At 41.6% G+C, this 15,100-nt stretch overlaps 1 protein-coding gene across 1 annotated transcript; it reads right to left on the reverse strand.

Annotated features, from left to right (window-relative positions):
* Nucleotides 1-858: 858 nt before the first annotated feature.
* LOC124509212 (uncharacterized) lies at nt 859-2,980 on the reverse strand. Its single transcript, XM_047075770.1, is given in 2 exon segments — nt 859-1,317; nt 1,319-2,980. Coding segments are annotated over 2 exon segments (2,007 nt in total). The 3' UTR covers nt 859-972.
* Nucleotides 2,981-15,100: the final 12,120 nt, after the last annotated feature.

Below are 15,100 nucleotides of genomic sequence, written 5' to 3' on the forward strand. Positions count from 1 at the left end.
AGCAAAAGCATATCTGCTATCGGTATACACGTTTAGTCTCTTGTCTTTTCCCAAAGTCAGTGCCTTGGTTAAGGCCACAAGTTCAGCCCGTTGGGCAGAGGCGCCAGCTGACAAAGGCTCTGCCCAAACAGTCTCAGTTTCAGTTGTGACTGCTGCCGCCGCATACCTTTGACCCTGATGTACAAAGCTGCTGCCGTCAGTGAACCAGGTAACCTCGGCGTCTGGTAGAGGGTCATCCTGTAAATCTTCCCGAACTCCATGAACCTGTGCCAATATCTCAGCGCAGTCATGGAGGGGGGTATCCAAGTCCGGGTCTGGTAACAGGGAGGCAGGGTTTTAGTGTTCGGGGGGGAGTATAAATGATTCTGAGGGGATTTAATAATAGTCCCTGGTAGTGAACCAGTCGGGCATTACTTATCCATCGGTCAGGAGGTTGTTTGAGGACTCCCTCGATGGCATGAGGGGTTGTAACATGTAACTCTTGTCCCATAGTTAATTTATCAGCATCCTTTACCATTAGAGCTGTAGCAGCGATCATACGGAGGCAAGGGGGCCAGCCAGCCGCTACTGGATCCAGTCTTTTTGAAAGATAGGCAACGGGCCTGGGCCATGGGCCAAGGAGTTGCGTCAGCACTGCTTTGGCTACCCCTTTATTTTCATCTATGAAGAGATGAAAGGGTTTGGAGACATCGGGGAGCCCTAAGGCTGGTGCCGACAACAGGGCGAGTTTAATTTGCTGGAAAGGCTGCTCAGTTTCCTCTGTCCATTCAAAGGGCACCTGTTCTCCGGTGACCAGGTAAAGAGGCTTAGCCATCTCGGCGAACCGAGGTATCTACAAGCGGCAGAACCCGGCCGATCCCAGGAATTCTCTTACCTGCCTTCGCGTTGTGGGTCGGGGGATGCGGAGGACGGTTTCCTTCCGTGCATCAGTGAGCCATCGTTGGCCTTCTCTTAACAGATACCCCAAGTAGGTTACCTCGGATCCAGATCCTCGTGAAGTGCCTCATCGAACAAGGTGGGTGAGTTTTTAAATCCTTGGGGGAGCCGGGTCCAGGTGAGTTGCCCATTTATGCCTCTCTCAGGGTCGGACCACTCGAAGGCGAAGAGCTCTTGGCTTTTGGGGGCCAGAGGCAGGCTGAAAAAAGCATCTTTTAAATCAAGGACAGTATACCATTGTCTTCCTGGGCTGAGGGCATTTAGGAGGGTATAGGGGTTGGGTACTGTTGGGTGTATGTCCATGACTCGGCGGTTAACTTCTCTCAGATCTTGTACCGGACGGTAGTCCGCACTGTTAGGTTTTCGTACAGGCAGCAGAGGGGGTGTTCCAGGCTGGATGGCAGGGACGCAAGATGCCTAAGTCTAGGAGGCGACGGATATGTGGCGTGATGCCATTTCTGGCCTCCAATGACATCGGGTATTGTCGGACCCGAACTGGATCTGCCCCTGGTTTCAGCTCTATGAATAGAGCTGGGCGATGTTTAGCCAACCCCATACCCCCGGTTTCAGCCCATGCTTCTGGAAACTGCTGGAGCCAGGGCTCTATGTTTTGACTTTGTGAGGGTGGCCCCTGATGGAGTCGATATTCATCTTCTAATCTTAGAGTAAGTATGGTCATGGGTTGGTTGTGAGGGCCAGTCACTTGGGGGCCCCCTGGCGTAAAATGAATCTGGGCCCCCATTTTAGTGAGGAAGTCTCTTCCTAATAAGGGGCAGGGGCTGTCGGGGATGACTAGGAAGGAATGGGTGACCTCTCCATTTCCTAGGTCCACAGTCCTCTGGGTGGTCCAGGGATATTTTTTTATTCCGGTAGCCCCTTGGACCCAGGAAGATTTTTCAGAAATTTTTCCATGGGGTCTGATCAAGACCGAATGTTGTGCCCCTGTGTCGACTAGGAATTGAACTGGGTTCCCCTCCACTTGTAGCATTACCCTAGGTTCGGGGAGGGGATCCGAACCCCATTCCCCCTATTCTGCATCTTGAGTGAAGAGGGCGGGTGTGGTTTTTGGCTGCCACGGTTTTTGATCATGACATGGCTTTTTCTTTTTAGGGCATTCTCGGGCCCAATGGCCTTTTTCTTTGCAATAGGCACATTGGTCCTTATCTAGGGGCTTTTGTTTATCCAGGGGCTTTTGGACAACAGCGGCCAGGACTTTGGTCATTTCCTCGGTGGCTTTAAGTTGCCTGTCCTCTGGAGTCTCTCTATTATTATAGACATGCTGGGCAATGCGGAGTAAGTCCTGAATCTGTTTTCCCTCCAGGTCCTCTAGTTTCTGGAATTTCTTTTTAATATCAGTGGCTGCCTGATTTACAAAGGCCATTACAACAGCAACTTGATTTTCGGGGGCCTCGGGGTTCATGGGGGTATACTGTCTGAAGGTTTCCATTAATCTTTCTAAATAAGCGGCAGGGCTCTCTGTCTTACCTTGTATTACTGAATACACTTTTGCCAAATTAGTGGGCTTGCGTGCAGCAGCCCGGAGACCCGCCATTAGAGTCTGGCGATAAATGCGCAGCCGTCCCCTACCTTCTGCCGTGTTGTAGTCCCAGCCATCCTGTGGGGGTCGGGTCAAGGGAAAAGCTGCATTAATGAGATCAAGGTTAGCAGTGGGTTGGCCGTCATCTCCAGGAACCAGCTTTCTTGCTTCCAATTGAATTCTTTCTCGCTTCTCGGTGGTGAACAGGAGTCGGAGGAGCTGCTGACAATCATCCCAGGTGGGTTGGTGGGTAAACATAACGCTGTCTAAGAGACTTATTAAATCTTTAGGGTTGTCAGAAAATCGGGCATTCTGGGTTTTCCAGTTATATAGGTCACTGGTAGAGAAGGGCCAGTATTGAAGTCGGGGATTCCCCGTATCATCGGGAGGCCCTATTTCCCGTAAGGGTAAAGCTACGGTGGAGTCAGGAAGGCGGAGTCCTGGCTCATGAGGGGCCCGCCTACGGGTACGTCCAGCCGGCCTTTGGACTTCGCCCCCACTAGGCATGGGCGCGGGTTGAGCCTCCCTATTCTCTAGTTCTCCTATGGGCTGGGCTACGGGAGGCTCTGCCGGCGCAGCAGGGATAGGGGCAGCTTGCGGAATAAGAGGAGGAACCTGGTAAGGGGGAGGGTCAAGGGAAAGTAAATCTTGGCTGTCGGGGAGAACAGGGGGTGCAGTTGGAGTTGGCGGCTTGGGAGGGTTGATAGGTTTAGCCACTAGAATTTTGCATGGCCCTGTTGTTAAAAAAAGAGGCCATCCAGGGAAGTGGGTTTTCTACGAAATCTTGCCACTCCAGAATATAGGGAATCTGATCCGAGTGACCTTCTTTCCCTGGTAGGAAAATTATTGATTTTACTTTAAGGACCACAGGGAGGCAGAAGGTTCTCTCTGTAGGCCAAGTGACCCCAAAGGTGGGCCATTCAGAGCGGCAATAGGTGATCAACTTCCTTTTGCGAATGTCTAGGCTTAAGTTGTGTCCTCTAGCTTTTACGTCCCTGAAGTTGGCGAGAAGGAGGGAGAGAGGGGTGCTCTGCGTTTGGCCCATGTTATGATTCTGAGGAAGAGGAGAAGAGAAGGGGGCTCGGGCAGCACGGACGTGGGGGAGGGGGCGCCGCTGGCCAGGGGGCGGGAGGGAAAGCCGCAGGGAGCTGAGGAAGGAGGAGAGAGGAACAAAGGATGGAATAATTAATTCTGATCAGCCGAGAAAACACTTAATTCCAATAAAACATCCGACCCATGAAAGAAAAACAAGAACTAACAAGAATCTTTCGCAGCGGTTCCAACTTTCTGGTGCCGTCTCGGCCAGCCCAACAGAGAGGGTTATGGCTAGGACGGCGGTAATTACAAGGGCCCAGGGGTGACAATACATTTAGACTGACATAGAAGCACTCACGTACTCGCCCGTCCGCGTCCCTCTCGGGAACTTAGGTGCCTCTTAGCATGGGCGGGCAGGTATAAACCCCCTGCTTGGATCAAAATAAATTTTGACCACCTTAAGCCATATGAGGATCACCGCGGAAGTCGGGTTAGAGCCCACTCGAATCCCGTAGCTTATGCCGTGGGACTACACATAGGGTAAGTCAGGCGCGTGCCCCTGACTCCCAACAATCATTCCAGTCATTTTAACAGACAGACACACAGACACACATCACATCAAAATACGGGTAACAATTGGCATGCCTAGATGGTTTTTCTTTTAGACGCGTACAGATATTTCTTAGCTCTCTGGAAGTTCATAGAGAAAATGAAAGTATTTAGTTCACAGGCGCGTTGGGCGTAAGCAGCCCACAGAAAAGAATCCTGATGGGCCAAAAAGGCCCCCCGATGGACCAAGAAAGTCCCCTGATGGGCCAAGAAGGCCCCCAGATGGGCCAAGAAGGCCCCAGACGGGCCAAGAAGGCCCCCAGATGGGCCAAGAAGGCCCCAGACGGGCCAAAAAGGCCCCCCGATGGACCAAGAAGGTCCCCCGATGGGCCAAGAAGGCCCCCAGATGTCAGTGGACGTCTCCAACTGACCCCGGCTGGGTGCCCTATAGCGCATCCGCCAGGGTCACACCAGCTTCCAGACAGAACCGGTTCTCCAGAGAAGAAACACAGATCAGAGAGAAAAGGAAGAACGTTAGAGCCGGCTTACTTACCGATCGGAATCAGATACGACCCGTTGACCAGAAGTCTGGTGGGCTCGGGGGGGATCTCGGTGGAACCTCCAAATGTAATGCCCGAAGTTCCGAAACCTCCCACAAAAGTCCACCAGAGTCATAAGTCAAAGCCAAGCGGCAAGGGTCGTTTATTGCAGGTTCGAACCTGGTCCTCTGCGCACTCGTCGCCGGTGACGCAAGAGGCCACGATCAGGGTTGGTACAGCGTTTTTATAGACAGAGACAAATAGCACAGGGGAGGTTTCAAATTATGAGGGGCCTGATTAGTTGATTTTAAAGTAAGGACATTTGTTGTTCTCTGATTGGGCGTCCTTTGTCTGTCCGTTACTTGTGGCGGGAGAAAAAAAGGGGGAAGGGGGAAGGGGGTAGGTGAGGAATGTGCTAAGCAAGCAGGTTTACAGAAGCGAGAAATGCCCGTTAGTTTACGTACAATCACTCATTCCATTACGTATCAGACTACATTTAGGAAGGTTTACAACTCATTCTACTACACAGCGGGTTACATTCAGGAAAGGCCTCACAATGCTCGTAGCAAACAGCAAGCAAAACAGACTTCTCAGCAATTGTATTTCTTATCAAAGATCCATAATAAGCAGAAAAGAGAACTTTAGCTTTAAACTAAGGCAGGGCTGTCATTTGGATTTAAAGCTGTTCTTTTCAACTCCATGAAAAACATCCAACTCAAAAGGTACAGTTCTAATTCAGTATTTTAATTTTTAATGTTTTATTTATTTTTCAGAGAGACAGAGAGACAGAGTATGAGCAGGGGAAGGGCAGAGAGAGAGAGGAGGCACAGAATCCAAAGCAGGCTCCAGGTTCCGAGCTGTCAGCACAGACCGCGACGTGGGGCTCGAACACGCAAACTGAGAGATCGTGTCTTGAGACGAAGTCAGACGCTCAACCGACTGAACCACCCAGGCGCCCCTAATTCAGGATTTTAAATAGCAACATAATAACTAATAGTAGAGACATGCCACCATATATTCTGACATTTCCTGACAGAGATGCACATTTTTTTCCAGTTACCTTTTTTATTTGTTTTTAACAAATACTGCAGCAATCAACTCTCACATGCATGTGTTCTTATGTGCTTTTATTTCTATAGGATGGGACCCAGGGGTGGGTATGTGTATATTTAATTGTAATGTATGTTGCCAAATTACTTCCAAAAACCTTTTAATGCATCAGAATTTCCCTAGCAATTGTGACAATAACTGTTTCCTCGTTCACCATGCACAAAAGAGGTCAAAGCTTTTTAGTTTTAGCTCTTTTAAGAGGTAGAATGAGGAGTGCCTGGGTGGCTCAGTCGGTTACATACCTGACTTCAGCTCAGGTCATGATTTCATAGTCTGTGGGTTCGAGCCCTGCGTCGGGCTTTGTGCTGACAGCTCAGAGCCTGGAGCCTGCTTCGCATTCTGTGTCTCATCCTCTATCTGTCCTTCCCCTGCTCACACTCTCTCTCTCTCTCAAAAATAAATAAATAAATACAGAAATAAATAAATGTTAACAATTTTTTTAAAAGACGTAGAATGGTCTTTCATGGTTACTCTAATTGGCATTTCCCCCATTGCTGGTGAATTTGAGCCTCTTTTCATAGGGCTGTTTCTGTTTGGATTTGCAACTTTGTCAACTATTTACATTTTTTTCCTACTGGATTGCATGTACTATTTTTACACTTGTCATATCTATATACAATACATAAGATCTTTTATTGACTTTTAAAATTCCCCTTTGTATTTTAAAAGTACTCAAAATGGGCTGGAGCACCTGGGTGGCTCAGTCGTTTGGGTGTCCAACTTTGGCTCAGGTCATGATCTCATGGTTCATGGGTTCCAGCCCCGCATCGGGCTCTGTGGTGACAGCTCCGAGCCTGGAGCCTGCTTCGGATTCTGTGTCTCCCTTTCTTTCTTTGTTCCTCCCCCGCTTGCACTCTGTCTCTCTCTCAAAGGTAAATAAAGACTAAAAAACATTTTTTTTTGAAGTACTCAAAATGGAAAGTTGGTAACATTGCTATCAATTAATGTTCAATGTGTTAAATCCACTTAAAGAACTAAGTAAATTCAGGAGAGGAAACCCAGCTGTTTTCCTGTTAAAATTACAGCTTCTACTGATGAGGTTTTGGAGTGGTGGGGGTTTGGAACTCAAGGCCGAGAAATAATTCTTGAGACGTCTTTGGTACAAAAAAGGTGATTTTATTAAAGCACGGGGACAGGGCCCACGGGCAGAAAGAGCTGCAATGGGGTTGTGAAGAGTGGTGATATACTTTGGACTTGGGGGAGGTAAAGGCAAAAGGGAAGCCTCCAGAAGGTCTTTGATATGCTGAAGAGGACTCTTAAAATACCTGAGGCCTTGCTATTGTCAAGCTAAGGTTGTTTTGCCTCTAGTAGCATTAACAATAGGAAGGTAGGGGGTTCCTGGAGAAAAGTTCCACTCTGTATTTGCCTCAAATATTTGTTAATGGGCTGCAGGTTCTACGGAAATTTAATGTTACCTGCCATTTCCTTCTTGCCTTTGTTCCTGGCTTCACAATGGAGGGGAGGGTGATGTTGGGGCTCCAGGAAACTGAGTCTGTAAGGTTTCTGGAGATTAGGCTATTGATAAGATTGCCTTTTTCTTGTAATTTACTAAGATATTTGTAAATAAATAGAGACTCAGGTCCTGCAGGACTATGATCTCTATCATTTAGCCATTTTTTCCCCCTTTCCTTTGTTCTTGGGCAGCCAGGAGTGTCCGAGGAATATCACACATATCCCAGATGTTGGAGGGTGGGGTATACTACTTTGTGTGTGGTCCTCAGCTTGCCTTAGGCTCCCTTCTCACCACCATTGGTGTACTTTTGAATATACTAGTCTATATGAATCCAAAAAGTTGATTTGACTTAATCAAGTAGTAACTGGCAAATTTTGTTACAAATTAATCTACTGCTGACTTTTAAAAATATAAATTCAATTAACAAACATATGCAATGCTTACTTTAGCTAGGAGTCAAGGGAAAGTTACTCAAATAAGAGGGCTGACAGCTTTCAGCAAAAAGGAGAAGGCGAAGGGAGAAAAGCAGGGAAGGGATGTGTTTTGTTTTGTACAACCAACAGTTCCAGCCAAGGACACATCCAACTAGGTCTTTCACCTGAGAGCCCCTTGCTAGGTGTCTGGCCAGACAGCCTCTTACATGAGCCACTCTGAGCTGGACTGGAGCTAAGGACAGATGCAGAAGGCCCCTGAGGTGACCTGAAGTTACCTTTAACTCATTATAATACTAAGATTTCCTCCCAAGGGTGGGATTTTTCCCCATCTCCTGAACACAGGATGTTTGCATCACCAAGTTGACATAGGAAGCATGCGCACTTGAACCAAAGGTGCCTATGCAAGCTCCCTGCCCGCATCCTGTAATACACTGAATAAAAACCTCCTGCACTAGGTCTATGCGGACATAGTACTTTTAGAGCTATCTCCTTACTTGTGATAAGTGCTGTGGGAAACAAAGGCAGAAGGAAATGGCAGATAAAATTAAATTTCCCTATAACCTGCAGCCCATTGACAAATACTTGAGGCAAATACAGAGGACAACATTTCTCCAGGAACTCCCACTGTCTTAATGTTAATGCTTTGCTAGAGGGAAAAACCACCTTAGCTTGACAATAGCTAGGCCTCCAGGATCCTGTGAGTCTTCTTTAGAATAGGAAAATCCCTTGTGAACTTCTGCTTGTCTTTATCTTCCCCAACTCCCAAGTATATAATCAGTCTAGATCAGGAGCAGCTCTTCCTGCCCATGGGTCCCATCCCCGTGCTTTTATAAAATCAATTTTTTTGCACCAAAGATGTCCCAAGAAATCTTTCTTGGCCATAAACTCTGAAGCCCCATCACTCCAAAAAACCCCATGAGTAAAATAATAAAACATTCTATGCTTTCAACATTCTCTTGGGAGGTGCTCAATTTGATGCACCCCAAGCAGCGAACACTTGAGCTCCGTTACCCTTACTCTTTGCCAGTCGGGGTCTGGGCATTCTGCTAATTTACTCCTGATACCAACTCTGTGAAGTTAGATATTGTGTATCGTATGACATACAAAAATGTCACAGATTTTATGAGATCACTGCCAGCTATATATCCTTGAGCTGATTGTATTAAGACAAGAAGCAAAAGAGAAAAAAAACAATTCCTAGGCAAAGTTTTCTTGTTCTCTCCTGATGATGGGGAATGATCGGGAGTGTTAGGTATATTTATTTGCTACGAAGCATTGTTATTACACACTCTTACTTTCTTTTTGGTCCCTTATGTAAGGGAATGAATAATAGATTTTCCACATCTCCAGTGGGAATCCTGAAGTCTCTACTCTGATATTTCGGTATTTATTTGGTGTCTTTTATACCCTTCTCTATGGTACTATAGAAATTGGGATGACATCTGTAAATACTTCCCCAGGAAACTTTCTTTTTTGGACTAGATTTCTAAGTCAATAACAAAAGTAATTAAAGGGCAAAGAAAATGTGATTCCTCCCTTTCTTTTTCCTTTGCCTAAAGCCTTCAGGAAAGATCAAGAATTTGTTTTTAAATTTCTTTGATTATATTTAGCTCATCAGCAAACTATTTCCACTTCTGTATGATTTTTATGTAAGTACAGATTTAGGTGTATATATACCATAATCATAAATGCGGAAGGAAATTGTCAAGATCTTCTCACCTCCAGCTAGGGAAATGGACTGTCCATATCAAGAAAAAGTGTTTGTCCCTGTTTTTCTGCGGTTTTCTTTAGCATCTTCAAAGATAATGTTCATTGATTTGAATTACTGTTATGATGAAAGCCAAGAAGATGTACTTGTCTCAGTTGAATATTCATTAAAGCCAAATACAAGTATATTTCTGTTGCTTTTCTTGCTTGCTCTTGTGTGTCATTACTTTTGTGTAATTAATAAATATATTTTATTACCACTTTCCTTTTTTCCCTACTGTTAAAAGTAAAATAAACTTCATTTTAATGTTTGGCATTTTTTGGCGTAAACCACTAAAGCCTGTTTCCAAAAACGTAACTACCAGCCTAACAGATATTTAAGGATGATATAAAATACAGTTTGCATCTTGAACACCTTCAGATGTTCAGTAAGAATAATCTTGATCTTCCTCCTTAAACATTTTTCAAAAGCGATTCCTTAGTTCTGATTTGTATATGATTTCATGAATCTTCATATGCCAGGCACCAAGCACAAATTGTGATAAGTGTTTATGTTTTCAACCTGGGTATTTTTTTAAGTTTTGCAACGTGAAGCCAATTCATCAAATATATTTGTTCACAATATGCACGATGAATTCTGGCTTGATCCCAGTGAACTTCTTCCCATCCTGTGTGCTTCAGAAGTATCTGCTTGCTTGTCACTGTTGGCCAGTTGTGGTTTATGTAGATCAGATTTTGTTTGACATAGTTCTACTTATAGTTTAGGTTACATTCTAAATCTGAAGTGTGAACAGTACCTTCTGTTCTTTTACATTCTCCCTCCGATAAATGTTAAAATTATTATGTTTCAAATAAAAGAACAAAATCTGCTTTTTACCAATAAGTCCATAAAACGCCAGATGGCTTCATCATCTTTGGTCATTTTCAGTTTGATGACTTATGTTTGAAGCATGAACACCTTATTATATCTCCTGCCTTGAAAGTATTAGGGATGGTCTGCTCTCATCAGCATTGATCCATGCATATTAGATTCTCGGAAAGCTCTGATTTCATAATCAGCATCTGCTTTGTGTACCACAAGGAATCCCCATGATCTAATAGTTTCCAAATGAAAGAAGGCAATATTATATATTTTTTAACAAAATGTTAAAAAATTTTTGGAATTAACTGGATAATAATTTTAATATTCTTAGTGTATTTCATGTCTGATTAAGGTAGACCATATTTACTGATCAGGAAAAAGCCACCTTTTATAAATTAAATATTACAATAATTCTGTAAGTTCACCATTGTTTCTAAGTGATAACTTGCATTTTTGATGCTATATTTGACTCTAGTTGGGCATTTTCACTGCTTTAAAAAGTGCCCTATTTTTCTCTTCTGTATTATAATTTGCAAGTGCACATATAGTTAGGCTACCTTTAAATTAAAACCATTCCATTCTTAATTGGTAGATAAAATGTAACGGAAATAAATATAGAGTTGAAAAAGGAATGGTAAGACAAAATAAAGGAATGGTGAGAGAAAATAATTCCCAAAAAATAACCATAAAAGTTAAAACTCATTAGAAGACGTGAATACTAGCATCTGCATGGCGAGAAATACAACCATTAGTATAGAAGACAGAAGGAAAGTACAAAAATGAGAACAAGAAGGGATTAGTTCGAACAGGCAGCTTTGGACAAAAGAGAGAGAATAATTACAAATTCAGTGTCCTTGAGGGGGGCGGGGAACAAGAAGAACTGGAGCAGAGGTGTATATATATATATATATATATATATATATATATGTACATGCATGTATATATATATATACACACACACACATATAGGAAAAAAGTTCCCTTGAAAAGACAGAAAACACCAACTTTCAGATCAAACAGTGAAGGAACATTTCATTAAAGAGATATAATCAGAAGTATACAGTTAACTAGCAGGTATGTGAAAATGTACTCAATGTCACCAGTGAGAAAATGCAAATCAAAACCACAATATCACCACACACCTCTTAGAATGGCTATTATCAAAATGAAGTAATAAGTGTGGGTAAGGATGTGGAGAAAATGGAACTGTCATGCACTCTTGGTGGGGATATAAATTGGTGCAGATAGTACAGGAAACAGTATAGGAGTTCCTCAAAAAATTAAAACAGAACTACCATAAGCTCCAGTAATTCTGATTCTGGGTATTAATTGAAAGGAAATTGACAAGCTAGCTTGAAAATATATGTGCACCCCCAAATTCATAACAGCATTATTTATAATAGCCAAGACAGTGAAGCAACCTGCATATCTATAAATGGATGAATGGATAAACAAAATATATAGGAATATTTATTATATATTATTTTTTACTTAAATATTAATAAATATTGGGCTGCCTGGGTGGTTCAGTTGGTTTAGTATCTGACTTCAGCTCAGGTCATGATCTCGTGGTCCGTGAGTTCGAGCCCTGAGTTGGGCTCTGTGCTGACAGCTCAGAGCCTGGAGCCTGCTTCAGATTCTGTGTCTCCATCTCTCTCTGCCCCTCCCCCATTTATACTCTGTCTCTGTGTCTCAAAAATGAGTAAATGTTTAGAAAATTTTAAAAAATATGAATAAATGATTTGTTATCGATGAAACATATATATTATATGCATATAATTGAATATTATACAACCATAAAAAAGGAAATCTTGCCATTTCTGACAACATGGATGGAACTTGAAATACCATGCAAAGTGAAATAAGTCAGATGGAGAAAGACAAACACTGGATGATATAATCATATGAGAAATCCGAATCTAAAACAAAACAAGACAAAAAAACAACCTGAACTTACACAGAGAAAACACACTGGTGGTTGCCAGAGGTGGAGGGAGGGGTGGGCCAAGTGGGTGAAGATGGTAAAAACTTACTAAATTCCAGTTATAAAATATATAAGTCACTGGAATATAATGTACAGTGAGGTGATTATTATTAATAAAACTATACTGTATATTAGAAAGTTGCTGCATCTTAAAAGTTCTCATAAGAAAAAAAATTATAAGTATAGTGGTGATGGCTTCTAGTGAGACTTGAAGTAATCATTCACAATATATACAAATATTGAATCATTATGCTATATAGCTGACACTAATACAATGTTATATATCAATTATAACTCCATGAAAAACAGATACAATCACATATGACCAATTAAATATCTGAAAATAACGATGAAGGAAAATTTCCCATCCATCAATCCAAAAAGGGAGTTTAGAAAAAAAATGCAATTTGCTTTTTAAGGAAAGTAAATACACTCTGGCAGGATCCATACTTGGAAGAAGGCACAAATTAAATCAAGAAGAAAATGGAAAAAAAAACGTTGTATCTAATCCATTCAACAATGATCAGCACCCAATTAAGTAACACCCCCTACCATTCTGTACTGGTAATGAGATTACATGAAATGTAGCATCATGAAGGTGACAAGTGTTAGAATCACCAAAGCAGTAATTAAGCCAAAGGCAAACCGAAGATTTTATATGCTTTGCTATTAAATCTACCTCACATCCTCCATTTAAGACTATATATAATACAGAAAAATATTTCACATATATATGGACAGGTATGGATGAATACAAAAGTAATAAATATGTATATGTTTATAGGTAAATACGTATGCATTGAAGCCTATGTATGCTTTGCCTAGGTACGTCAGTGTATATGCCTATATATGTATTTATGTACACATTTTTTTATCCATGAGTGTGTCCGAGGACAAGAATGAACAACCACATTGATTACATAGTAATTCTGAAGCATGAAGCATATGTAACATGTATGGATATGTTATGCACACAATCATATGAACAATAATGAATAAAAATGTTAGTAGTGATGTTTCCTACATGGTTATATTACAGGACAACATAAAAAATACAATCTTGAATGTTTCCTATGTTACCAACAATGAATTTGCACTACTTATAAAATTTAAAAAAATGCCTAAATATAAACAGAGAAACAAAACATGATTAAATAATCAATTAAGCATAACAATTTAATTAACAAAAACCTTAAATAATTAAGCGAGAACACATTCTTTGGACCCCACGCCTACAGAATAACTAAGAATAAACTACTTGTTAAGTAGCTATAATCTTACCCATTTCTGACTTTTAAGAATTACTCACATTGTAAAAGGAATGTTATAAGACTGTCAGCACATCACAAAGAACAGTATAATTTTTAGTTGTGCATAGATAACTTAGGTCAAAGGCCGTTTCATACAGCTGGAAACAATACTGCTCTGCGTATCAGAAGTGTTAGATTTTTGTCTTGGTTTGATGCTAACTCAAACTGGGAAAGTTACTGGGGGAAAAAAAAAAACCCACTAAAACAACTTCATGTGTGAGGAGCATTAACTGAGAACTTGTTAACCACTCCTGTGTCAAACAAGTATGCATTAAATATTGATTTACTTAGATACAGAATGAAATGTGTATGCTAGTTGAAATATAAAGTACTAAGTGATAATACCCTGCAAAGAATAACACTGAAAAATAGATCATCTCCAACTCTGAACTGGTATATTGATACTTTCTAATGTCCACTCTCTTGGTAATAAAAATGTTTGCCTACACTGTAAAAAAAAATGAAGAAGTAAACATTTTTAGAAGTTTAATAACATGGAGGATAGAATGACGTGTGAAAAACAAATGATTTAATGATCTGCAGATTGGAGAGTCAATTTCTAAACTACTCTGGGGAGTAATTAATAGAATATATTGAAATAAGAAGGCACCTATCTTATGACCCAGCAACTCCACTTCTGAATATTTGTACTAGAGACATTCACACATGTCCCTTCAGAGGCATGCACAAAACTGTTTTATTTATTTGGACTGATATCCATAGTTACAACAAACGGAATAAAAGCTGTATGTCCATCAAGACGGTACTGATGAAAACCAGAGTTCCATGGAATACTCCGCAGTACTTAATACGCTTGTGACAGATATGTGTTTATTGACTTATAAAATATATTAATCAAGGTGACTTACTGAGAAAACAGGAAGTGCAAAACGATCACAAACAAGTTATATTTAAAAACCCCAAATGACCTATGGCAAAGACAAGTAAAGCTGTAAATCCGTGGGAGAGAGATGTCTGGCTGATGGTACTTAGCAACCTAGGAAAGGGAAGGGCCTTGGTAGTGATATTCGAGGAAGATTTTATCTGTGATAGTGATTTTTGAAAATGACAATACATTCATACACTGTATTGTAACTGGCATTTGATAAACTTTGGTTAAGATAATGGGAATATTTTCCATTCATATAATGCTGTGGCATGCATGTTTGTTTCCCTCCCAAATTCATGTTGCAATCCTCATGCCCAGGACGATATTAGTATGGGGGGCCTTTGGGAGATGACTAGGTCAGCAGGATTCTGAATGACATTTTTATAATGATTTATAAAAGAGGCCCAAGAGCAGTCCCTTGCCCCTTCCCCTACAAGAGAACATAACGAGAAGTCTGCAGTCTTTAAGAGGGCCCTACCCAACCTTGGCAGCAACCTGATCTCAGATCAACCCCTAGAAATGCAAGAAATACACTTGCGTTATTTATAAGCCACCCATTCTCTGGTATTTTATTTAAGCAGTCTTAATGGACTAGGACATATATACACTGATTTATATAAACACAATGCTCAATATGCTTTAAATATATTATAGCATGAGGGTTCTTATATTAAATGTAAGAAAGGTACAAAATTCTATTTTGAGGACCATGCAAAAATACACAAAGAAAAAGAAGAGATAAATTGTTTCTGAAA

This window comes from Lynx rufus, unplaced genomic scaffold, assembly GCF_022079265.1.
Source record: "Lynx rufus isolate CCGP_SWC_20201006 ecotype Redwood Valley unplaced genomic scaffold, mLynRuf1.p SCAF_14, whole genome shotgun sequence".
NCBI lineage: Eukaryota > Metazoa > Chordata > Mammalia > Carnivora > Felidae > Lynx > Lynx rufus.